We start from the raw sequence: 25,585 nt of genomic DNA on the forward strand, positions 1-25,585 counted from the left end.
TCTCATGCTGTAGTGAGTATGAAATGGGGCCAGGTACCTGTGATATTTGTGGCAGAGCTCCTGTACCTTCACTTGAAGCTGGACTGTGTGCAGGACATACCCATGGGATGAAAGTAACTGATGCAGCACATCATTGCTAGGCATTAAGACATCAGATATCTGAGAATATATGTAGGTGTAAAAAATAGTGGATTCTTGGAATGCATAAAGCTGATCAATTGCATAAATCCATATTAAATTTTGAAGGGTAAGGCTGTGATGTCTGAGGTCTGTATATTCACAGTGGTAGTTTTTAGCTCCAGTATTGGTGGAGGCAACATTCTTTCCTTGGGGAAATCTCCGCTTTGTTAATGGCACACAGCAAGCTGGAGGTCGGTAAGAGTAAAGTATTCACCAAGCAGGTACTGAAAAATAGCAGATGTCACTTCTACATTCTTCTTCAGTAGCTTTCCTACTTGCACTCAGTGCAGCTCCTTGAAAAGTAACACCAGAACTCCTTATGACATAAAAGCTCTGTAGGAAAGACCATTCATGTGCAGTGGCTTTTGCAGCGATGTGTGCAAGGCCACACTGAGGTGCAAGCAGGGGCCTTAGTGGAATGATTTTTGTAAAATTTTTTAACCATGTTCTAATCAAGAGATTCATATGCTTTTGAGGTAGTCTGATCAGAAATGGGTACCACACGAGTCAGTTATTCCCTAGTTCAGCTTTTAAGTGTCCATAAGCTCCACTTTACTGTGTCACAGTCAGACGTACTTCTCTGCTTAACTGAGTGTTCAGTGTAGTCCCCACCCACTTCTTACTGCTAGCTAATGTTGCAAGGAGAGTGAAATTCCATTTTCTGGGCTTAATATTAAACAGGAAAAGCATGTGAATTCATTATTGAAAATCCCACAATAGCAAACTAATCTTTTAACACTTTCTGAAGTACAATTATTTTTTAATACTGTTGCTATTAATAAAATGCAAAATGTGTCCCTGTTTGTTCCACAGTTGTTGCTATATATGACTATACAAAGGACAAAGATGACGAGCTGTCGTTTATGGAGGGTGCAATCATTTATGTGATAAAGAAGAACGATGACGGCTGGTATGAAGGAGTTTGCAATCGAGTAACTGGCTTGTTTCCTGGGAATTACGTTGAATCAATCATGCACTATGCTGATTAAAATCCTTTGCTTTTCAAAGTTTGGTCTTGTATTCAAGTCATACCATGATTATTTACAAGGAGTAACTACAAGCTAACAGAATTGTCTTAATATACTTTCAAAAAATTGTGCCCATTTCTTCAGGCCATACTGTTTTAATGGTATGATTGAATGTCCATCTCTGAGTCTCTGGGGACAGTATGTCTTACCTGATGGCAATTTGTAAAACAAGCAACTGTCTATAACTGGTTATACTTATTTACTTATGCATTGTTAATTTTATGACCAGCCTAAATATTATGGGGAAGTAGGGTATAATATTTAATGAACCATGATCAGATTGTGCCATTACATTTTTCAGTACAGCATGGTAACTAACACTACGTTAGACTAACATATTAAAACCTGGATGAGAAGTTTAATGTTAGTGCTGGTCATATTACTTTTTGTTTAGACTCTTTGCTCATTCTTGAACTATATTTGTTTAAAGCATGCATACAAACTTATGTATTGAAATATACTTTTTTAAAAATCCAAGATGCTTCCAATTGTTGTAATCTTTACCTGGAGTATTCTCACTGAAGTCTATTACAATGAGTTGTTTGGGTCTAAGGTGTCCATGTGATTCAAAAAATGGGTGGTCTTATGTATGTGTAATTTGTACCCAAGTTTTTTTAATGAGTAAATTTACATTATGACTTTTTCCATTCATAAATATATAAGTGAACCAAAGGTCTTGTCCATTACTTTGTTGGTTGGCTTGGCAAAGAAGTTTGGAATGCTAACGTAGCAAAATCATGGCTGTGTTATCCCAGACAATGTACTAAAAAGCAAATGTTTGTAACGTGACTTTATCACTGACAGAGGGCAAATAAATTAGATCTGAAACCTGAATTACACACTTATACATACTCTTAAAAGTTCTTTTCTGCCAACATTAAATTTTAGTGAGGGTTTCTTGATTGAATTATCTACATGCAGTAAGTTGGACACCATCTGTACCTGACAGTTCTGTGTGGGAACTCTCTCTGTGTGGCTCTGTGAGGTGCCCCACAGAGCAGAGGGAGCAGGCTGTCCTCCAGATAGCAGTCAGGGGACACATGTGACAGGAACTTGACCATTGTTTTATGGAATCACAGGCAGATAGCCAGGGAGGCTGTGCTTCCCTGCTCTACAGATTCTGTGGCTCAAATAACCTGAGAAGGAATGTGGTAGTACTGGGTAATTACTGTGAGAGGAATGTGCCTGGGACTTCAAAGCAGGCTTCTGGGAAGGTACTGAGTATGTTCTGTAAGTGAGCGATGGAAAGTGATGGAGTTGCAGGTTTGGCAGGCTGGTGAATCATTCATTTTTAGTGTGAGTTAGAAATACTCAGCCTTCCATTTTCTGAATGAAAGCATTCATTTGGTAGCAGTCTCAAATTCTGCATCATGTTAACTGCTAGCAAGTAGCCACCAATAGCATGAATTGGAACTCACTGATGTATATAACCAATTAAAATCTACATGTAGTCTTTTACAGTAAACCAGTATCTCTATACAATTCCAGATGCTTTTGTTGTTAAACAGCCAGGGAAGCATTCAAACCATCTTTCTTCACAGGAGTTTACCAGCTCCTGTACATACATGCTCTGTTTATTAGTGTAAACAAGTGAAATTTGGAACAGCTTCAGTTTTCATACACTGATTTATATTTATTCTCATTGTGGCCTTTGTGCATCAACATGTAAACATCTTCCCCATCCCCCACAATCAATAGCCCCCGCTAAAACAATTGTACAGCACAGTTTGATTTGCTCTGAATTGCATTGCTTCCTGCAGTAAAACACTCTAAACTTTTGTTTAAAAAAAAAAAGAAAATAGAACTTAAAAAAAAGGGGAGGTTTTTTTTTAAAAAAATAATTTTTGGTAGCTTGTGTTGGAAGCAAATAACATTTGAAATAAATTTAGGCACAGTCTGGTAAGTAGCTGCCAGAATGAGTGGAAGAGGAGTTGTCTCACTTGTCTCGCATGAGAACCATTTCTGTCAGGTGCACGAGGGCCTCTCTCTCGGGGGATGGCCGCAGCTTGCGGATCTCGCGCGTCGCGGCGTGGCAGTAGCGCTGGGCGAGGTAGGTCGTTTGCTGCACACCGTCACTCTGATGGAAGGAGAGAGAGAAAGGAAACAGAGAACTGATCAGCCTCCTCCTGCCTTTGCCTCTTCCAGTCACAGGGGCAAGTTTTAAGGTCAGTAAGTACCCTAGCACATTATATTCTGAAGGGAAAGGAAGAGGATTCATTCTGTAATCAGGGAAGCCTACCTACCTTCCCCAAACTGTCAAGGTACTAAAACTCATCCATGTTAAATGTAAATTACTTACAAAACAGCACTGGTATTAATAACAAACTAGAAATTAATGGTTTAGTCCTTCCCCTCCTGCCCTAAATAGAGATGCACAAAAACCCCATGCTATGCTGAAAAATAGGTACTAATTTTGCACAGACCATTACTCTGGTCTAAAAGGACTGAGTCAATTAAAACTGGTATGAGGTGTGCACTGCAGTTACAAGACTGACTGGTAATTATGTGCCTCTTATACCAGCTGTTGGATACAGCTATGCCCCAGCTGAAGGAACTGAGTTCATGCATGAGCTTTTTACTTATTATTGTGTGGATTTTATGCCACTGTAGGGGAAAAAAAGAAAAAAAGCTCTTCAGTACCTAGCATTTCTGCTAGAACACTATACCAGTAGGAGAGCAGAGGAGTTCTAACTTGGCATTGTACATTGCATGCTACTCAGCAGGTATTTGACACATTTTACTTCAGGGACAATGAATTTCAGGCTGAGCAGCAGGGACAGCAGCAATATTTGGTATCAGTCTTACCTGCAACACATACTTCCATGCCCGTTCAACATCTCCTGGCTTACTGAATCTCCTCATTATCATAGCATTCATTTCTGGAAACTAAGCACAAAGGGAGAAGGGTTTGTACTTGCTTTTGAGTTGTTTTCTATGTAGCCGCCTGCCATGCTAAGGTCAGAACAACACCAAAGTACAGCCCTCTTCCTCAGTCACTGTTGTTGCTACAGGTCTAGCTTTAGGTTCATACTTATAGTCTGCACAGGACTATAGTGTAGCAGAGCCCAAGCATTTAAAACTTCAACCCTTTGGCTCTGCTGGCTGTAGCCCGAAGTCAGCAGAAGTCAGCACCTGCCATTTTATCATGTTAAGCAGATGCTCCAGTGTGGCAATTTCTGATGTGGCTACCACCTGGTATATAACTGCATCAGAAATTCTTCTATCACAAGTGATGGTTAGTGTTGGCACTCCTAGAAGAAGCCACCTTTTCCTCCACACATACAAAAGAACCCAAGATGGTTGTTGTTGCAACATTGCACAGTTCAACTTCTAAAACCCCCTCATGGTAACTTTGGCTGTTACATCCTCTTAGGTTTTCCACTGTGCTGGTATTTTATATACACAATTTTTTTAAAATTAGAGTAAAATGACAACTATAAGGTATTTTATTTTCAGTCAAGTAGCATTTGTAGTTAGCACTGCATGCTCAATTCCTTACAAATCAAGTACGTAACTCAAGTCAGTTGTCTTGAGAAATTCACATAACTTATTTAAATATGCAGGCTCTTTCCTCAGACAGCCTAAAACCAGAAAAACCTAGTGCTTAACAAAGTAAGGCCACAACCCAAGGCTGCTACTCCACAGAAGAATTCTTTTTAAGGGAAAGAGCTGTTTGTTCATCTTGCCTGAAAGGATTAGTCAAACAGAGATGATGTTACTGCCATACACTTATAAAAAATGATCTGCTTTCCTTGCACACCTTTGGTCCTGAAACTGCAGCTTTACAACCTTGTTCAGCTACAAACATGTAGCACCCCTCAGTGCTGTGACATTTTCCTTTTACTCATACATAGTCTTGGAGACATTCAGAAGTTCAGTGGTGACTCATACTTCATCTAAAAGAAGAAAGTCATGGCTTTTTCTAGATCCTAGCTTCCTTTGCGGGTACTGACAGTTTAATTGCAGTGTCATGCAATCCGTTTCCACATTATTCATATTTACAATTATATCGGATGCATATGGGATCATTTTTTATATTTAATCACCAAAGGACATGAAAATCCCCAAACTTGTAAGGCAGAGCTGTTATTAGCAACTCTGCACAGTTAGTGGGCAACAGATCAGCATTTCACAGGAATGCTTGTAATAAAAATAAACCCTCATTCTTCAGCTCGACTAGCTTAAGAGTAGCTTTTACACTGGTGAATTTCCTTAAAAAAATAAATGGGGTGGGTTTGGTGGTTTTTTTACTGAGTGACCTAACTTTAAATACCGAATAAATAGGTTTCATATCAAGCTAAACATTTTTTTCTCTTTTATATTCTAATGCACAAAGATGTATTTCAGAGGGAAGGGAGAGGATAGGAACAAAAAGCATCTGTCATTGAAGATCCAGAGCACATTAGAAACTAAAGAATGTTTGTCAGGAAGACAACTCGAGGAGTACCAGCTACATGAAAGGATAGCAGTAAAACTAATCTGAAGAGAAAAGACAGCCTATAATTAATAATTGTATTTTGGACTGTCTTCAAGTCCAAAATATAATTATTTTGGATACAAATAATGAAATTTATTCAGCTACAAATATATTAAATATATTTTAGTAGCAGCACAGGTAAGTGTCTGTTGAAGCTCCACATTTTTTAGCACTTGTGCTTTGTTTATGTATCAGTTAAGTCTGTAGTGCTGTTTTTCCAGTTTCTTGAAAACAGCAGGAAATTTTCAGCAAAGAAGCCTTCTGGTTAACGCAGAAAACTTTGTAAGATGGTCAAGTTATCTTTCAATGCAAAAATGTATACTTCCCATCTATCAAAGATATAAATAAGGAAAAGCATTTAAAAGTGACCTACAAAGAACAAGATTTTAAAATAGGGCTGACAGATTTTCTTTTCTTGTATTTCTATATTATGAACTAATTTATCTTGTAAAGCTAATTAAAAGATAGATGAAGTTCAAAGTCAGAGACAGACAACCTAAACAAATGAATAAACAATAGTTTTAATTTAAAAACTGGAATATTTAACACCTACAACACAATCAGTGTCACCCATTCTCTGTCAAAATCCGGTATTTGCAACATGCCTTGTTTCCCTCTGCACATGGCATCAGCCAAACACAAAACCAGTTTCATAATTCCATCCTCTCTCTCTACCTGAGTGTCTCACTGTTCTTTGGATGGTTCCAATTGCTGATGACACAATTCTGAAATAATGATTCAAGAACATGCTTGTGAATCCCCCAGATGAGTACATGGGGAGACACTGAGGACATGGAGAAGGTTCTCAATGTGCATTCATCTGCCTTAAAGTCAGTATCAGTCAGCTGGCCGATACTCTGTGCTCCCCTGTCCTTCCTGAGATACAGCTCCTTGTAAATGCCCAAAGGATAAGGAAGCAAACAGATGTGCATGCTCCACCTCCCCCCACCCCAGGCTCTTTAAGAGGAGGAAGTAAACGTCAAAGTTGTTTTTTTTAAATGATTTAAAGCTTTTCCCATGTCAAGCTCTAAGCAAGTCCACTGAGAGATCATAGATGAGAGCTCTGCTGGAACTAATGGTGCCAGTTTTTGTATCACACTGTGAAGCCTGGTAGAAGGACTGCTTATTAAGTCCCAAATCTGCTTGCCTCTGGTGAACAAGACACTCAAGCAAGGAATTAAACCAGCTTCTTTCCTGTTTATGGATTAGCACCAATTTTAATGTTCTTTTCATGCTGCTCACACTTCTGTTTTCATTCTGCTCCTCCAAGTAATTTTCAAGGCACTGAAAACCTTAAACAATTTTAAGCTTTTTTTATTTATGACAGGCCTTTTTCTCTTCTCCAGTCTTCAGACAGGAAAGCTACCCATGACTGTAACTGGATAATACTCAAGGACAAAGACATGAAGAGATCAAATCCAGTAAATAAAGGTACCCACCTAAATGCAAGGCAGGGATTTCTATTCTTGGGCCCAGATGAATACAAAGCCCAGAACTAGGCAAAAAAGCCTACATACATAGTCAAGCCTGGGAAGAACAAGTTGTCTCAGGAGAGAACACAAGCAAAAAGCTACTTAGGAATAACCTACAGAAAACATGCTAAAACACTCTGAATACCTACAAGAGCCTAACAGTAAGTAGACTTGTGCAGGAAGTTCTGTTTCTCTGATTTCTGTGTGCACAGAATCCATCTGATCTTGAATGCACTGATTTTTCATATGTGCCCAGGCCCTGCTCATCACTGACACTGGAGATTTGATGTGTTTCAGCTGGTCCTGTGAGGAGCAGTTTACGCTTTTTATTTTGAGACCACTTCCTGCTGACTTACCTGTCGACAAGCAAACAAGACAGGGCCTGTGGCTAATCCAAGCTTGATATCTGCTGCTGTTGGTTTCCCCAGATGGTCGGCACATGATGTAAAATCCAGCACGTCATCTATCAGCTGGAAAAAATGAACATACAGATTGTTTAAAACTTCTTTTTTAAAAATTATAGCTAAATACAGAATAATCCTTGTTAAAGACAAGATTTGTAGGAAGGATTAAGGCAGCCAACTGATTTCTAAGGCACTTTGAAGAAGTTTAGATTTTAGATTCCATTTCGTTCAACAAAAACACTACCTGAAAAGCTATGCCAACGTTTTTTCCGTACTGGTATGCAATCTCATGAACTTTGGGATCAGGGCAGCCTAGAATTGAAACCTGAAAAGACAAAAAAACCAAGTAAATAGAAGGCTTTGGTTAGCATCCACTTTTAGCCCCTGAACATAGGTGTGACACAGCCAGCACAGGCAGGAGGGATCTGGGAAAGGCAAAAAGCCTGACTTGCCCACATTCTGGCTTATCTTTGTTCATGGAGACACACAACTAGCCAAGCTTACCAGAAAACAAGGCTGAACAGCAGTGCAGTACTGAAACTACATTCAAGTCTGCAAAGAGATTAGCTTCGTTAAATATTTATCAGGCTTAGAAATTATAATGCAAGAATAAAGAGAGAAGAAATGTGCACTTCAAATGCAGCACAGTTGTCATATACAGTCCAGTGATGGGTTAATTAAGCTAATTACATACATAAATCAGCCAGGGGATAACTGGAGGTCAGACAACAGATAATGGACATTACATGTCTCATAAAAGATCACAAAACTGGATGTGTTGAACCCAGTACAGGGGGGGCAGTTGAGATAAGGAAGATTATTTTTAAGGTGATGTTAACTGTATCTGACTTGCTCAGGAAGATAAGTTGATTAGCTTGCAGGCAAAGGTACTGAGGGACAGCTAGTGGCAAAGAAAAGACAGCAAATGGAGAAAGCACATCAAGCTGACAAAGGTGTCACTAAACTGAGACAAACAATATTTTACTTGAATGTACAATCAACTACTCGATAGACTGAAATCTTGCTGAATAAACTCCATAAAACTAAAATACAGGACAATAACTAAGGTTTGAGAATTAATATCTTGCCTCAAAGTAAGGGCATTTATGCTTTTGCATTTATGTACTGATTATACATTTTGCAAAATGAGGTTGGTTAAATTTAAGTACTCAGATTTATTTCAACCTTCAATAAACCAATTACTAATGGGACAAAAATCCACCCTGGTTTATTGCAGGCATTACAAATCTGCTGTGACTAACACAACGAGTGAAGAGACATTTTACTTAAGACTAAAAATATATGCTAGGAAAACCACACAATAGAAAAATACATGTGTGTGTGTGTGTCTATCTCTATATATATCTATCTAAATTCCTCTTTAAGACTATGTAAGGTAGGATCATCAAAAAAAACTCCAACCCCAAAACCAAGCACAAATTAAAAGTGAGTCCAGTAGTAGCTTTGAAGGTGAACGTGAAGATGGACATAAGAAACAACATTATATCCTAATAAATGTGATGCAACTTGCACAAAATGAGACATTATTTCATACATCAGTGCACTTCACATCTGAGCATCAGAACACTTCCCAGTCATAACCTGCATCTGTGGATAATAACTAAACCCTGAAGGAATCTGGATGACTGAGGACTTAACAGCATCAGACATTCCCCACTTTGATTTAAAAGAGGAGGACACTGTAGCACGAAAATAATGCTATCTCTAATAATCATATAAAATCCTGAAGGCTATTAAACAGTGTGAACTGCTAATATGAGATATTTAAATAGATTTTGCCAGGGACTATCAAAGTAGAACATTTTGCCCTTTTATCCTCCTTTTGATGCTTGCCTCTTAAATAGCAGTATTTGCCTGAAGACCTAACATCCACTGCTGTAAGATGCAAACTTTTGGTTGCTTCTGTAATATAAATCACATAGTATCAGCATGGCAGGGGGACTGCATCTACCCTGTTTCAATGAAATCCTTACCTACTGCCACATTCCATTCCATGTGGAGGATTAAAATATGGAATTCAGTCACAAAACCTCAGTTAATGGCAAAGGGTCAGAGTGGCAGAGCTGGCAGAGGGTGAGAGGAAGTGCCAGGTAAACAGCTTCCTCATTCAATCTGAAGTATCATTTCTTGTTCATAGACAAGTAAAATACCAAAAAAAATTTTAAAATGCAGGAGATTTGATTTGCCAGTCATCCTCAAGTGAGCAACCCTCTGACCACGACCACATCATAAACCTGCAATGACTGGGTTGTATCTACCAGGCAGTTCCTCCAGGATGCGATTTTCTCAAACTGCTCTTGCAGATTGTTGCCCCCAGCTGGACACTGGCCAGGCTGCAGCCAGGCAGCCTGTCACTCCCACATGGAGCTTAACTGGAGCTGTACTGGGATAACGTCCTGGGATAACAGCAAATACAAATCAGGATAACGAAGTCAATGCAATGACGTGTTTAAATGATAAAGCTCCCCCTTTAAAAACATCCTACAGCTCCCCAAACAGGTATGACTGGTTGATGACGAATTCAAGCCTGTCCTCCACTAAATCATGATGAAAAATCCTTCCTAATACCAAGTGAACAAATTCTTTAGAAAGGTTCTTTGAATTCAACAAAACAAGATAATTTGCTTGGTGTTATTTCAAACACACCTTTTGCAATAAAAAGTTGTTTCTGTTATATGAGAGACTATAAACCAATTTTGCCTTTTTACTGAATTTCACATCCATAAAATGCATCATCAGCTCTGGGTAGATACATCCTGCTCTGATATTTAATATGTGACAATATGGCAGCTGGAGTTGAAAGCACTTGCACATCTCTACCAGTAGTCTGTAGGTCAGAGAGGAAAACCTGCTGCTGGGCCAGAACATGCTTAAATAAACGCTACAAGTGATGTTTGTTCTTGCACTCCTAGATTTGTGGACTCCATGGAAAGGAACAGGCTCTAAAATCGTCCCCCTTACCAGTCTTTCTCCTCTCCAGAAGCAGTCAGATTCCTGCCTTCTCATTCCTGGCTCATCCACCACCGTTTTTCTAGACTGGAGCAGTGTTCCTCTTTCCAGGAGGATCACTGAATAGTTTAGGTTGGAAGGAAACTCTGAGAGTCATCTCTGCTCCAAGGAGTGTTTCCTTCACAGTTAGATCAGGTTTCTCAAAGCTGTGTCCAGTTGGTTTCTGAGCATCTCCAAGGAAGAAAAATCCCACTCTGAGCTTGTGCCCTGTGGTCTCACAGCCACTGCCCTGGCAGTGCTGCTGCAATGCCAGCAATGCACCCTCCTCGTGTTCATCCTTCACTGCTGCAGGGAATGCTGTTGACTCCCTCCGGGCTCCTCAAACCTTCCTGGGAACTACTCTTGAGGAGGGGGTGATGGAGGCACAAGCTTCCTTCTAATACAGAAACCAAGAATCTCTAGTGCACCTTTACATCTACCTCAAAGTAAGCATGATTTAATCCCTCACTGAAAGTATACTGTGCAAAATATAAACAGCTGTACGAGGCTCTGGAACTCACATTACAGCAGGGTTTAAAAAGAACAGAAAAACTGCCCAAGTTATTTTGCTATCTCCAGCTGGCCTGATGACTAAACAGAAATTCCACTTCAGCTTTATTGTTTCTGAATTCTTGAACTGAAGTCACCTCATGTTTCTCTGAATAATGCCTTGCAGTAACTAAGGCTTCAATGACTCTGGGACACCTGCCACTGTTTCCTTTTACTTCGATTGAAACTTTGGTAACACTCCCCCATGCAGAACTATTGTAGAAATAGACCAGAGACTGGGATGGCTCTTAACATCTTGAACAGACTGTTCTGTCCCCAAGTCCTAACTTAAAGGATTTTGATTTAAATGCAGTAATGCTTTGATGGTACAGAATCTATTACAGTGTATGTCTTGTTTAGACATTTTTCCAGGAATACTCTACTCTTCCATCTCTAAAGCATAGCACTGTGGAATTCTAAGGTGCCACCTGTCTGACATCTTCTTTCCAGTTAATACTTAAACTTTATTTAACCACAGCAACAAATAGTTTTTTCCCTATCATTAACAGGAACTGAACTGCTTTGAAAACGCATAATCTCTCCTTACTTTTGTCCCTGGAAACAAGATATGAATACTCTTGATTCCCTAACTGAATTTCCTTTGGAGCTAGAACTGACGATGCTGCTGTCCTGGGCTGTGAAGCCGCTTTACCCCTTGCCGTCCGCTCCAAGCCCGAGGACGCTGCGCCTTCAGGACGGGCCCGGGGGGCGGGGCCGGAGCCCCGAGCGGGCCTTGCACGGCTCGGAAGCGGCTCGGGGGCTCGCGAGGGAGCGCGCCGGGGGCGCTGCGCTGTGCTTTTGGTTTCTGTTGTGTTCCGGCTAGCTGGAAAAAGGTTCTGTTGCTTTGTCTTGTTCTTTTTCCCTTTCCTTCCCCTCGCCTCACTGCCTCCCTTCCCTCCTCGCTGGTCCGGGGGGCCCGCGGGGTGGCCCCGGCTGGTCCGAGCCCGGGTGTCTGTTCCCTCTCCGGGAATTTGTTTATTTTGAGGGTTTTTTTTCCCCTGTTCTACCCTGTTTTGTTTGGTGTTAATAAACAGTTTTGTTTTTTCCACTTTCACTTGCTGTGACCCACTTGTCTTACTGGTGGAGGAAAAGGGGAGGCCCTTTCCCCTTCGGAGGAGACACTCATTCCGGAGTGTTTCCTCCTGAAGTTTTGTCTCCAAAACCAAGACACCTGCCTATCATTTTTGCTACAGAAAACAGAACTCCCTTCTGATTCCATTTCCTCAGTAGCCAAAGCCATCTAAACAAAAAGATCTCAACACCCACACGCACAAAAACCCCCCCAAATCCCAAACAAACAACAAAAAAATCCCTTTTAACTGCTATCGATAGAGCTCTCCTAGTCCATGCAGAAAGAACCTGAGGGAAACATACATATTCAACTCATTAGTACTGGGTGCAGCAAGTAAGGATTTGCCATGAAGACAGACCTTCTCTCTCAGTCTTCCTTTCTAACACAAATTTTACAGCATATAAAATTCCAGCAAATGGAACAACTCAAACCAGCCACTAGAAAAAAAGCAGCCAAACATCCCCTTCACCAGCCTCAATCCTGAGGGAAGTGCTTAAATCCTTAACTCTTGCAAGTCGCAAAAAGGAAAAATCTTAAATTAACACATTTGTAAGGAGAATCCACGCAGTGAGAAGGTGATTTCTTCTACCTTCAAAGATTCTTTTAGGCAGACTGTCAAAATGAATATAAAAACGTGTGTATGTTTTTTTGGGGTAGCAGAATTACTAGTCCAAGTGCCTACTGATACAAAAGAACATTTGCAAAAGAAAATTGTCAGGGTCAGACTGCCATTAATATGAGCAATCCAGAAGACTTCATTTCTTTCCTCCAACTAGAATGAAACATATTTTCCCTCCCCCAAAATCTGTGTCTCATTATATGTGATCCTTTTGATATAAGCAATTTTCAACTGCTGCTGCACAAGCATACCAGTTCTCTGAGAACAAAGGAAGATGATTAACATTAGCACAGATTTTTAGTTTAATTCTCTTAGAACTCTGTCTTGCTATAGAATCCATCAGCTATACTGCCTTTCACTAAAAAGAATAACCAAAACTCTCTTTTGGGGAGATTTTAGGGAGAAAACCCTTTTTTTGAGATTATTACCCACCTCCATTTTCTGCACTAAAACTGAACATCTATTTTTGAGTAAGAACATCCTCTTGAATTGGATCTTTTTGTAATCAAGTAACAGAACCGAGTGACAAGGTTGGATAAAGCAACTGTCATCAAAACCCCCAAACAAATCAAGAAGTACATGCTTCTCGTTTTTTACAGTGTGATGTAGAGATACCAGGAAAATGTCTTCACCCAGAGGGTGGCTGGGCACTGGAAAAGGCTCCCCAGGGAAGTGGTCACAGCACTAAACCTGACACAGTTCAGGAAGTGTTTGGACAATGCTCTCAGGTACATGGTGTGACTCTTGGGGTGTCCTGTGCAGGGCCAGGAGTTGAACTTGATGATCCTGATGGGCCCCTTCCAACTCAGCATACTCTCTCATTCTGTGAATTGTTTCCTCCCACTGTTACCATTTAAGGTCTCCCTCAACACTAATGAGTAGAGCCAGATGTCAAAGATGATTTAAAATCAAACTATAGGCTCAAAAATTATCAACTGAGATTAAAACCACTGTCTCAAAGTTGCAGAATTTCATAAATTAAAGACTGTTACTGTTTTGATTATTTGAACCTTATTTTGATTCAAGTAAGAATAACAATAAATCTGTGTACAAATAAAAAACGCAAAGAAAAAGTGAAAACCAATATTGGAGGCTACTCAGCTGAACTGTGATATAATTCACAATGTCAAATCCATTCACATTCTGGCAGAATACCATTTCAAGGGTTTGCTTTGGAGGGTCTCCAGAGCAAACAGCAATACTAGGAGTTCAGCTGTGAAGCTTACAGTATGGTATGCTAACTTCAGAAGAGACAGACGTACATACTGCTTTACAACTGTTTGCTATCAGGCTCGCTGTCTTCTTAAAAGTCTTCTCGAGGTAGTGAGCAAATCTCTCATTCTCGTTTTCCTTGGAACCCAGCTGGAGGAATTCACCTAAAAAGTTGCACAGATGGGAGGTTTTATTTGTGGGTTTACTGCTTAGGCAAACAAATTGGAAGATAAAAATAGGAAAAGATCTTACCACGCACCAGATCTTCAATCACCTGAGTTAGAACAGAGATGATAGTAGTATTTCCAATTCGTGCTAAAGCTACAGAAGCAGCTGAGAGGATGAAGTCACCAGCTAGAACAGCCTAAGAACAACAACAAAAAGTTGATCCCTTAAGTCTTTTCCTGTGTTACTACAGACAGTACAATTTCCTTTATTTGTCAGATCTACTCACATCACGTAACTTTCCTAAATAAAGCACAAATATCTCATTTTAAGAGAGAGAAAACACATAAGCAAATATTGAAATCTGAGTTAGTTTTGAATCCCTATCTTATAGTGCTGTTTATATTTTTCTGTATAAGCACTGTCCTCCCTGTATGCAGTACCTGAACATGTGTTTGCCTATGAAGCTTTTTTGAACATTATTTCTCTATTTGTCCATTCTATTGTGGCTGTTACGCCATGTGAACTCTGAATTGCCCTAAGTTCCTTCCTTGCATTTTCTGGTGAAGACCTTTCTTGTAATGCTCTATGAAGAAACACCACTTTCAAAAAAAATTCCCACTGGTAAGTGTTCAGGAAGAGGTACAAGTTGAAAGTATTTCAACAGCACTGCAGAGAACGGCATAGGGAATGTAAAATCAATAATAATCTCAGAATGGGTCAGGTTGGAAGGGGCCACAGTGGTCATCTGGTCCAACTTTCCTGCTCAAGCAGGGTCATCCTAGAACACATGGCACAGGATTGTGTCCAGGTGGTTCTTGAATTTCTCCAGTGAGGGAGACTCCAAAGCCTCTCCGGGCAATCTGTTTGTATTCGGAACTTTCTGTCCATCAGTTTCTGTCCACAGCCTCTTGTCCTATTACTTGACACCAGTGAGAAGAGCCTGGATCCATCTTCTTAACACTGTTTTCAGATACTTCTGATGAGAGCCCCTCTCAGTTGTCTCTTCTCGAGGCTGAACAGGCCCAACACTTACACACTTTAATCATTCATTATCTAATGCTTCCAACAGTTCAGAAAAGGAAAGCACATTTGTCTCACCCACAAACTGTGCACACCTCTTCATATGTTTTCTCACATATCCCAAGACCTAAGGATAGTAACGTTACAAACCTCTAGGTATTTGTGCTCTTCTGAAGCTCAAAGGCAAGTCTTAAACATTAGCGAACTCACTTTCCTCTCTCCCCAGATTTGATTAAGTGTCCTTTTTCCTCTGCGAAAATCTGCATCATCAATAACATCATCATGAACTAGACTGGCTGTATGGATCATCTCAGCAATTATGGCCACAGAGCGCTGGCTTGCTTGCACCTCCCTAAAATAAAAAACAAGAACTGTCAAATAATTAAATCAATTATATACACTGCAACACACTAAAAAATCTCTATTAAAAACCAAACAAAAAATGTTTCTCTGAAAACAGCTGTCACAGCTTTTTCATGGTCTGACCCCCTTCTTTCAAACCTGGAATTAGGACGACAAGAGAAAATAAGATCACATTAGTACAGTAAGTGGAGAGGAGTGTGTCCATCCTTATTAGGCCTGTTTCTGCACTGCTGCATTAACAGTACTGCAAAACTCCTGCATTAGTGACTTTAATCCCTCTAAATCCAGACTGCAGTAAATAGTACAGCATCAAGGATGCTTGGCTCCAAGACTAAGATCTGGAAAACAGCAGAGAAAAGAATGCCAGGTAGCTTTGTAGATGAGTTTTAAGTTTTCCTTATCTCTGTGTTGCTCTACCTATAAATGTGGCATCACAAACTCTCTAAGGCTGGATAACTCTACTAACCAGCAAGCTGGAGAGATGAGAAGACACAGAAACCTGTATTCTACCTTTGAAAGACATTAACTTACAGATCTTATCCTTTATGTTATCTGATTACCTTAAAACCTCAGAGGTTCTTCAGAAGCCTGAGGAATTAACTAGAATTCTACTACAGCCACTTTAGGACTGTAAACACCAACTACCTAACACTTACTGGAACTCAGTCTTTGGGAAGATCTAACACGGATGATTCAACTCTCAGTAGTTCACACCTACTTTATTTTTTAAACTAGGTGAAAAGAAGGTAATGGAAGAACACTGAAGCAATTATCTAGAGAACAAGACTGGCAAAAAGCACATAAAAGACCCAAGCTAGCTCACACCATCTCCCTTAGTATCCAGCTGCCACTGTCTTCTTCCAGTATTCATCTTTTTCTGTTTTCAACATGGGTTACATGCAGGATCCCAGAAATGGCTATCCCAGTCAGCCTTGCCTCACAGGTGTAACAAAACCACATTTAAAACCGCCCCCACACAAACCAATAACACAAAAAACCCAAAACCCACAACCAAAGAAAAAAACTACTTCTGATATATAGATACCATACTTCTGGTATACAGACAACAGAGAAAATTACACTACTTTCCAGCAGAACAGAAAAAGAACTGAAAGAGAAGATAATTTGAGCTCAGCTGAAGGGAATTTAAAGCCTTCCTGCACTGCCTATGTCCATAAAATTGTAGTGATTAATCACAAAATGAAAGAACATCTTGCGGTCTGCTGACATAACACTGCGTTCTGACACCTACCTCTATACACAATTCTGCACTGCTGTCAGTGGGAGTTGTACATCCTGAACAATAGCAGGATGAATGGGTACCTCACAGGCTGTGAAAATATGGCTTTTATACAACAGAAAATAAGAGCTGGAAAACTCCATGGTTGTTTGAAGGTAAGACTTAATGTGGACTAGTGATTCAATCCAGTGCTAGTTCAGTGTAAATAGTTTTCCAAAATAAACTACTCTTACTAAGCAGGGAAAAACTTACCTTCAAAAAACTGAAAAGGTCTCCAGCCTCTTTCATGCAGTGTTCTCCTTTTGGGGTTTCCCTTTTTCAATAATTATGTCAGCAGACTGCATTTCCTGCTGGGAAGCAGCAGTAAATGGCAACACTCACTGACACACTGAAATATTTCAGTAGTATGAAGACAGCACAAAACCAGTTATTTCAAAAGCAGGTTCTGAAAAGTTCTGCATTATAGTGTATTTCATCTCTGACAATGACTAAAAATGGCATAGGAATGCTCATGGTTTATGTGTCTGGTTTCCAGAATATTGTATCAAATATGACAATTTAATCTGAAGGGGTTTTAAAACTACTATTTCCACAAAGTCTCAAGCAAGGCTCTTCCCACTGCAGGCAAAAAAAGATCTGTAACAGTTTCCTACATGCATCTTGTGAGACTAATTCTAAATCAGAGCATGCCTATTTTAGGGGGAAACACACAAACTCCAGGATCCTTCTCATTCCCTGCCATTTTTCACTCAGCCTCTCCTGCAAAACAAAAGCAAAAAGTGGCAGTAACTCAAGTCATTAGATAATAGGGTCCCTGCAAATCCAGTAAGTGGAAAGATGCCATTTTTAGGTCATTCTCAAAGTAAAGACACCCCAAGATGATGTATATTTACACAGGTATTTCATGCCACTGATCGTGTTCTGTTTTTCAATAGGACCCCCTGCTTGATATAGTGATAAGGTTTTATAGATCTACTGTATCCTGAGATGTTTTCCATTACAGAACTTGTTTCATGAACACTGAACAAACCAAGGCTGACCATACCGGTTAAAAAACCCTAAATATCACCCTCCAAATATCCCCGTCCAAAACCAAACAAAAAACAACCAACCACAACTACCCGACAATGGTCGGGGGGAACTCAAAACCACACAAACCAGGATTTACACTCTCCAGCAAAGAGCATGGAGCAATGTGTTTGCCAGTAAGCAAATACTGCCAGTTTAAGGAGAGGAAATGAGCATAAGAACTTGCAAAATTTTTGTGCTACAGCCACATTCTTCCAAGCATCTTTCTCCTGTTAAGGCCCTGTGGTTGAAAGAAGCAACCATCTCAGAGAGTCTGTGACACAGAAGGGCACTGCAAACTAGGGGAAGCGCAGAGAATGCATGTGTTAACATGGGAGAAAACTGCAGAGCAGCTGACACCACGGGCTTCTGACAACAACGGTTTGGAGGAGTGAAACAAAAGGGAACTAAGGTTGCTGGCAGGTCCTGTCTTTAGGAAATATTCTATCGAGTTTAGCCAGGTCATTTTATTTGTTTCTCACACTATTCCGATAAATTTCTTTCCTTTCCCCTGCCCCCAAACCTTTTGTGTTCATTATTTTCTCTACTGTCTCTGTACTTCTGAGGTCCTCTCTTATTTGTCTCTCTCGTTTTGGTTGCAGAAAAATAAAAACTCTTATTTGCAAACACCTTTGGAGAATAGAGAAACACTAGGTCCTGTCAGGCTAAGTGATAATTCTGTGAAATTCTGCACACAGGTATGTGAAGAAGTGCCACTGGATGTGTGAAATTGAGGGTTCACATGACCTCAGCTTAAACTACTTACAACAATTCTTACTCTCACACAAAGCAAAGTTGCTATCAATAAGCAAAAAGCCACGGCCCAAGGGACTTAAAGACTCAGGGTAGGACTTCTGACACTTAGAACTTCAAGAGAAAAGAAACAACAGGCTTCAGTCACTTACCTTTTTGGTAATAGTTCAGGTAAGTCTTTATACAACTGTCATTTTCCTTATAATGACCACAATAAAGTGACCTCACTCTAGAAAAACAGTTAACCTGCTAAGGGTATAGTAAATACCTCACCTAAACATAAATGACGTCACCTAACCTGCACGCAGAGCCACCTGGGCATTCTCTTGAGAAATCTCAGCTATGCTGGTGGGACTCTGTGAAGAGAAAGGTTTCTCTGGATTGCCTCATAAAATCAGGACCTGTAGCCTTCCTAAGTTGAGTCCTGTTATTTTAACAGCCAAATAAGGAAAAGTATTACCTTTTATACAAAAATTGCACAAAAGAAGAAAAGAAAATGAAAGAGCAGGCTAAAGTATGCTGGGTCCAGCAAGTTATATTATAGCTGAGAATGGCAGCAGACGAAACAGAAACTGAACAACAGCAATACAAACCCCAGAGGCAAAATTTTAAAAAAATGCTAGGGATGAACAGCACAGGATATTGGCTCACCCTACAAGTCTACAGACTCTGGTCTTCAATTACATGTGTGGAAGCCAAAGCCCCAACAAAGGAAAACAAGCCTGGGAGAAGAATCAGTATTAACTGAGCAAAAGAATGATAAAATGCTTCAAGGGAAATGACAACTTGAAAGTGGAAAAACATCTTAAAAAAACATTGGGAGAAGCAGAATGGAAGGCAAGTATTTTTCCCCTCAGGTTTGTAGAAGAGCAGCAGAGTTAAAAATATGCAGTATTACTTCTCTACATAGACAATTTTCCTCACAAACATAAAAAAGTTGGCAGAACTATTTGCCACCTGGAGACAATGTTGCCTTAAGAAAGAACAATAATGAATCAATCACAATATCAATGTAAACTAAAGTCCATGTATACAGAGAGCAGGCCTAAGACAGTCTGCTTCAAGAAGCTTAAAAGCAAAAGAGGAGAAAATGCCCATAAAATTTTATCAGCTCACAGGAACTGGGTATCCACAGTACAAATGTAAATTCCTTTGGCATGGCCTTGCCACCTTCAGAAAACATCGGTCACCATGCACCAACCAACAAGCAGTACAGTGAAGACTTGTATCAACATATGGGATATTTAATTGCAATCACAGGCTTGGAGAAATTGGCACAGGGCAGAGGAGAGGAAGGTAAATACCCTGAGATTTCATTCCATTCCTTTGCTGAAACATTTCTGTCCTTGCCACTCAGAATTTCATTCTAAAAGCAACACGACAAAGGCAGTGACTCAGCCTGGTTTGTACAAGGAACATTCAGATTATTGAGGAGGCCTTTAAACACTGAACATATTTTGGAGGTGCTGATTAGAACTGCAACAGATGTACAAACACTGCCAAATGACACGGGCATCTAGAAATCAGAGGACTTATGCCGAGGGTTGGCTACTGCAAAGCAAACACTTGCCCCAGGCGTATGTGGCACTTTCTTACTGGCATAGGGCAGGTCTCAAAACTGGTCCTAACCATTTTGAGACAGCGCAACACGTGGACAAGAATATGTCCATGAGCGTATACATATGTCAAAAGACAGCAAATATGCTTTGAGCATAAAGGCAAAACCAGTCTTTCTACTGCTACCTCCTTGATTCACTGTTCAACTCCCACACTGTATGACATCAGTTCCACCCTTCTCAGTACTGCACACATGATTTTGTTCATAAGCTTCTCATGCTACACACTAGAATGAGATAAAACTATTTTTACCATTATTTTGAGTCGAAAGATGCTCCAAAAACTCACTGTCCCTGTTGTTAAAAAAGTCTCCTCCTAAATTTCCATCCTCTTAGCAACATAATGCTTTGTCTTAAATAGCTCTTTCACCCTGTTCCTGGTAAATTTGTAGACCACAAGTCTTCATTCTTTGTGATCATCTTTGCAATCCATGCCTGAAGCTAGCTGGACTTAACTGATTTTGAGCACAGGGAACAGACATGCCAGTGATTTCAGGAAGTGTGATATACACTCCTGTAGCTGAACTGGATGGTAGATGCATCCTAGGATATCTTTGAGGTTTTTCATAGAGAAGGTAGTTGCAAACCACACTGGGATTATGCCCTAATGGGACACCCATGACCCTACAAGCTCAAGCAGAGATTTTTGGTTTACTATGCTTCCTTAGATTTCAGCATAGATGGCCGACCATCAAGAATGATTCTGCCACCAAAAATTGCCATCCTCATGCTCCTGTTCTTCATGTCAAGATCACTCATGAAAATATTAAGTCAGTAACAAAAGGCATCTCTGAGGATTTTCACAGTTGGTATTATTCCTTTTGCTATGTGTAAGTCAATGACAAGAAGCAGTCCTGAACTGACAAGAGAATCTGGCTGGAGCAAAGTTCATTAATCGTGGATAATTTTTTCCTAAAACAAGGGGAACTGGCACACACAGGACAGGATAGTACCAGCTTGGGTTTGCTTCCTCCTTCAAAATTGTATTCACATAGGACGCAGTACAGGGAGAGGTGCCATCCACACAACAAAATACATGCCATGCTCTGAGGTAGTAATCAAGTCCAACAAGGCATTAAACTACTGCTACAGAAAAAAAATTATGCAAGAGCTCAGAGAAATCCCTTAAGACTGACAAATTAGTCTAGAAACACTTCTGGAAAGGGACCAAAGATTTTCTATTTGAAAACCTATATAAGGCAAGACTGGAAGCATAGCTGAAGGCAGAGAACAGTCCAGCCAACAACATCTTTCCTCAAAATGCAAACATAGCAGTTGACAGGAACGTGTGGAGTGAAGCGTTTGCAATGAGCCAGACTAAGGAGTGATAGAGAGTACAGGCAAGCATGATGTTGTGCTTACTTAAAACTGCTTTCAAAAGACAAGTAACTTGGAGATCATAAGGATTACACCAGATTCTTTAGCTTAGAATGTTATATTAAGGTGTAGAAACTTGCTACTAGAGGGTGAAAAAAACCTGTTTTCAAAGTCTCACAGCTTTGAATATAATCATACCACCTGTTTAATAGCTTTTCTGCATAATTACTAAAAAAATCTATGAAGGTCCCTTCTCGCAGCAAAATTCTTACCTGTGACCAGTGTTTAATAGGAACAGGAGTGGTTACAAATGAAAAATACTTTTAATTAAGTTTATATAGTTTCAAAGAGTATTGAAGGTTCTAACAAAGCATTTATACAAGAAGCTAGAATTGACTAAAAGCCTTACAAGAATTGTAATTCAGCAACATTATTTATGCACCCCAGTTACAACCACAGTACAGTCCACAATTTAACACATGGAAATATCTAACAAAGCCAGCAGTTCCTTTTGCACTGACAACTACAAAAATACAGCTTCAAGATGGAACTTACATTCAGGTTTTACTGAGGAGCACTTTACTTTCATAAAGTATTTTTCAGAAACACAAGAATGATAACTTTCAAGTGTGTGTATCTGAAAGTGACCAACTCACTTGGAATTATTATGGTGAATGTTGCAAGCCCGAGCCATTAGCACCACAATCATTGGTCGAAAGGCCTTTCCCTTCCCATCAAAGTAATAATCACACATTTCCTTAAGTTCTGCTGCAGAGACCAGCAATTCCTATAAAAAGCACAAGAGCATTTCAGCATGGAAGTCACAAAGTCAATCTGTTTAGTGCAAGTAAAACAGTATGCCTGTAGAAGGTTATTGCCTGCGTTCACTCCACCCAGTGTAAGCTGAAGTTGTTCTAAAAATTACTGTGAGTAATCTAAAATGTAAATGATGCATTCCGGCACTGCAAATCAGGAGCAAAAAACTGCATTCTGGTTCTATAAAATATGAGAAATTTACCTTCAGTTTAAGTTTCAGACAGTTGTTCATAAACATAAATAACATTCTTTCAATAAATATCCTCCAAATTGATGGTTGCTACTAAAAACAATCATAACAACATCCCAGAACCAAATCATCACCAATCCTCAGCCACCAAAATCCCTTACCTTTTTAATATCTTCATAGAGATTCTTCAAGTCTTTTCTACCAAGTTGAAAAGGGTCTTGGTATTTTTCATCACTAATTGTCTTACTGCAGCTGCACAAGTGGGATGTACTTGTATGATGAAACCTGGTGACAGTGATTTTGAGAGCGGTCTTGTTAGAAGTCAAGTTCCCCTGATTCCCCAAACAGAAACATCTGAAAGCATTTCTCCCCCTCTCCCCTCACACAAGATTTAACCAAAAGGCTAAAATACAGGAAGGCATCAAAACATTCTTTTCAGCCAGACAGTAAGGTGCAAGGACAGCAGAGCTATGTATTGATGATCATAGCCTTTGGGAGCTGGCAAAGCACATTAGGCAAATGAACACACACACTCTGCCCTTAAGAGATCACAGAAGTCTTCTGAGACACAGAACACTATGTTGCTCTCAATGTATTCCTTTTGAATATGCTATGGATAGTACAGCCTACGTTTGGAGATAGAGCCTTCACTTCTGGAAACCCAAGTATTCTGTTACTTTCTTCCCTCTCTTGTAAACTCCTGAAAAAATATTCCTGACTTAGAATTGAAATTTTTCCCTTTGTACACCCAGCTACATAATAAATTAAATCAATGCTTCCAGGTAGCATGATGATAGGAAAGTTCATCAGGAAAGGGTGAAAACTCCACCTGGATGCATTAAGCTTAGGAGATTTGTTTGTTTGTTTCTTGAAGTTTCTTCTTCTTCTGGTGTTTCATTTTCCAAAGTGAACTGTATGTATTTTCTTGCAGCATTCTTGCTTTGCCCATTACTCTCCAAGACAGAGGACTGAGATTCAGACTCAGCACCACAGCAGCAGTCTACACAGAATTACCCAACTATGTACTGGAGTAAATAACCTTATTTTCAAAGTTTACAGCTCACAGGTGTGACTATGCAGTTCACCCAGTAACTATGTCTTTACCCACTACACAGGAATATAAATCTCCAACTTACCGCCAAAATATATTACATATTTTTGAAAACGAGAAAGTTGAACTTCTTTGGGTAAAGTGACACATCTGCACGAAATAAAATCAGGGATAGTTTATCAGAACTTTAAACTGACAGAAAACATTTGACTACAAAAAAATGTATCCATCACCATTGCTCTATTTTTCCATTTTAACAACCCAACAGCAAAGGGAGTCTCATAATCCCCTTCCATACCAAGTAAGACATGAGTGCCAATAGGCACATTGACCTGACTCTTCTGCTCTGGAGCATTGGACTTTCTCCCCTTGCAGGCCCAGCCCAGGAGGCTTATCAGTTAAATTACCAGAGCTGCTCCAATAAAACCTTGCTTTTCACTTGTGCAAGGTGCAATTTTCAAACATTCCCCTCCTGGCAGATAAATCTGGACTGCACCAGTCAAGACACAGAGAAAAGGACAAGAGCTGTTTCAATGAACCAGTACACTGACAGAAAATCATGTCCTTGTTTCCCCCTGAAGCTGTTTCAATTCAGTTTGCTGTCTATAATTTATACCTGTCCATCTTCCCTGCTAGATGTCCAAAACCCAACTTCCAAACCTAGCAATCTCTCCAGTGATCTCTCCCTGCAGACAGAGCCCAAGAGCCTGGGGGAAGGCACGGTCTCAGGTACATGATTCCAGCAGATATAGGCTGAGAAAGGAAGAACAGCTTTTGCTCTGTTCCTGGGAGTGCTGCCAGGAAGTACCGAGCCCTGCCCAATGCTGGGCTGAACCAACCTAAAATCACTGCAATCCACGTGTTCACCAAACTGCCTCTGGAAAAACTCACTCAGAAACGCTCAAGGAGACCTGTTCCTCGTGGCTCAGCGTCTCCTCGTACGTGAATCAAAGCCTCCCTCTCCTTGGACAGGGGGAGAGAAACAAAAGCACTGTAATTGCTCAAGGGCACTCTTCCATCCTCTGTGCTTACACAAGGCCATGCAAAGAGACAAAGGAAGGCGAGGAGCCCTAACTTACCACAGCTCTGCAACCCACTGCTGTCTGACTTCAGCGTCCGGCCCTACGGCTAAGACATTCCTAAGTGGCTCTCTCGGACCTCTCACCGCGTTCTGCAGCTAAAAATAGCTGATTTCTTCCTTCAGTGCAGCCACACACAGACTCCCTCCCTTACACTTCTGCTTAACCCTGTAGCAGCGGCTCCTGCAGGATGCTGGACACATCCGCCACAGCACTTTCCTGAGGCTCAGGACAGCCAGAGCAGCTCAGCGCGGGTCAGAACCGCAGCCTGCCCTCGTGAAAAAGCACCAAACCAAGGCGCTGAAAGAACTGCCCCATTACCACTCACACGCTAACACACACAAACGCCATCAAAATCTCACGCTGCTGAGAACCACTTCCCCCGTTCCCACCTAGGGACGGCTCCGAGAAGCGCACACACTAACCACTGCTGGAAAACCCTTAAGCCGGAATTTAACCTTGCACCGAGCACGCTCCTGCCCCCAGAATGACCCCCCGGCAGGGAGCCGGCCCCAGGCCGTGGCACTTGCCGGGCGGGAGGCTGCGGAACGCCGAAGGAGCAGCGGCCCCGCGGTGTCCGCCCGTGTCGGGCCCGGCGCTCCCCGCCCCATTCATTCCGCGCCCGCCCGCCGCCGCCGCCGCACTCACCGCCGCGCTGGGGGCCGGCGGGGCGCGGGGGCCAGGGCTCGGCACGGAGCCGAGCGGCGGCGCCCGGCGGCACGAGGCGCCGCTCCGCCACCACCACCGCAAGGCCATGGTGTCCCCCAGCCCCGCCGCGCCGGCACCGCCTCCCGGCACCGCCGCGACCCGGACGCGGAAGCCCCGCGCCGCCACCGCCCTCCGGCGGGGTGCCGGGCGGGCACCCCTTACGGCCTCCTTGAG

General features: G+C 41.1%; 2 protein-coding genes across 14 annotated transcripts in view; one reads left to right on the top strand and one right to left on the bottom strand.

Moving 5' to 3' along the window:
* ABI1 (abl interactor 1) overlaps positions 1-2,053 on the top strand; it is a 78,241-nt gene extending 76,188 nt beyond the window's left edge. For all 12 annotated transcript variants that reach the window (XM_032111627.1, XM_032111546.1, XM_032111807.1 and 9 more), the window contains one exon: positions 994-2,053. In XM_032111627.1, coding sequence (XP_031967518.1) covers positions 994-1,169 — 176 coding nt within the window. In that variant the 3' untranslated portion in view covers positions 1,170-2,053. The remainder of the gene's footprint in view (positions 1-993) is intronic.
* Positions 2,054-3,013: 960 nt separating this feature from the next.
* Positions 3,014-25,541, bottom strand: PDSS1 (decaprenyl diphosphate synthase subunit 1). 2 transcript variants are annotated; one of them, XM_032115231.1, is made up of 11 exons: positions 25,352-25,541; positions 23,710-23,774; positions 22,735-22,858; positions 22,224-22,354; positions 15,421-15,562; positions 14,275-14,386; positions 14,077-14,186; positions 7,806-7,886; positions 7,514-7,627; positions 4,014-4,094; positions 3,014-3,285 (listed from the first exon to the last, which is right to left on the bottom strand). In XM_032115231.1, the coding sequence occupies exons 1-11, from the start codon at positions 25,457-25,459 to the stop codon at positions 3,145-3,147; spliced, it is 1,209 nt and encodes a 402-aa protein (XP_031971122.1). In that variant the 5' UTR covers positions 25,460-25,541; the 3' UTR covers positions 3,014-3,144. The 2 variants fall into 2 exon arrangements, with proteins under 2 accessions (XP_031971122.1, XP_031971054.1); XM_032115163.1 differs by lacking the exon at positions 25,352-25,541 and adding an exon at positions 24,704-25,241.
* Positions 25,542-25,585: the final 44 nt, after the last annotated feature.

The sequence above is a fragment of the Corvus moneduloides genome, chromosome 1, assembly GCF_009650955.1.
Source record: "Corvus moneduloides isolate bCorMon1 chromosome 1, bCorMon1.pri, whole genome shotgun sequence".
NCBI lineage: Eukaryota > Metazoa > Chordata > Aves > Passeriformes > Corvidae > Corvus > Corvus moneduloides.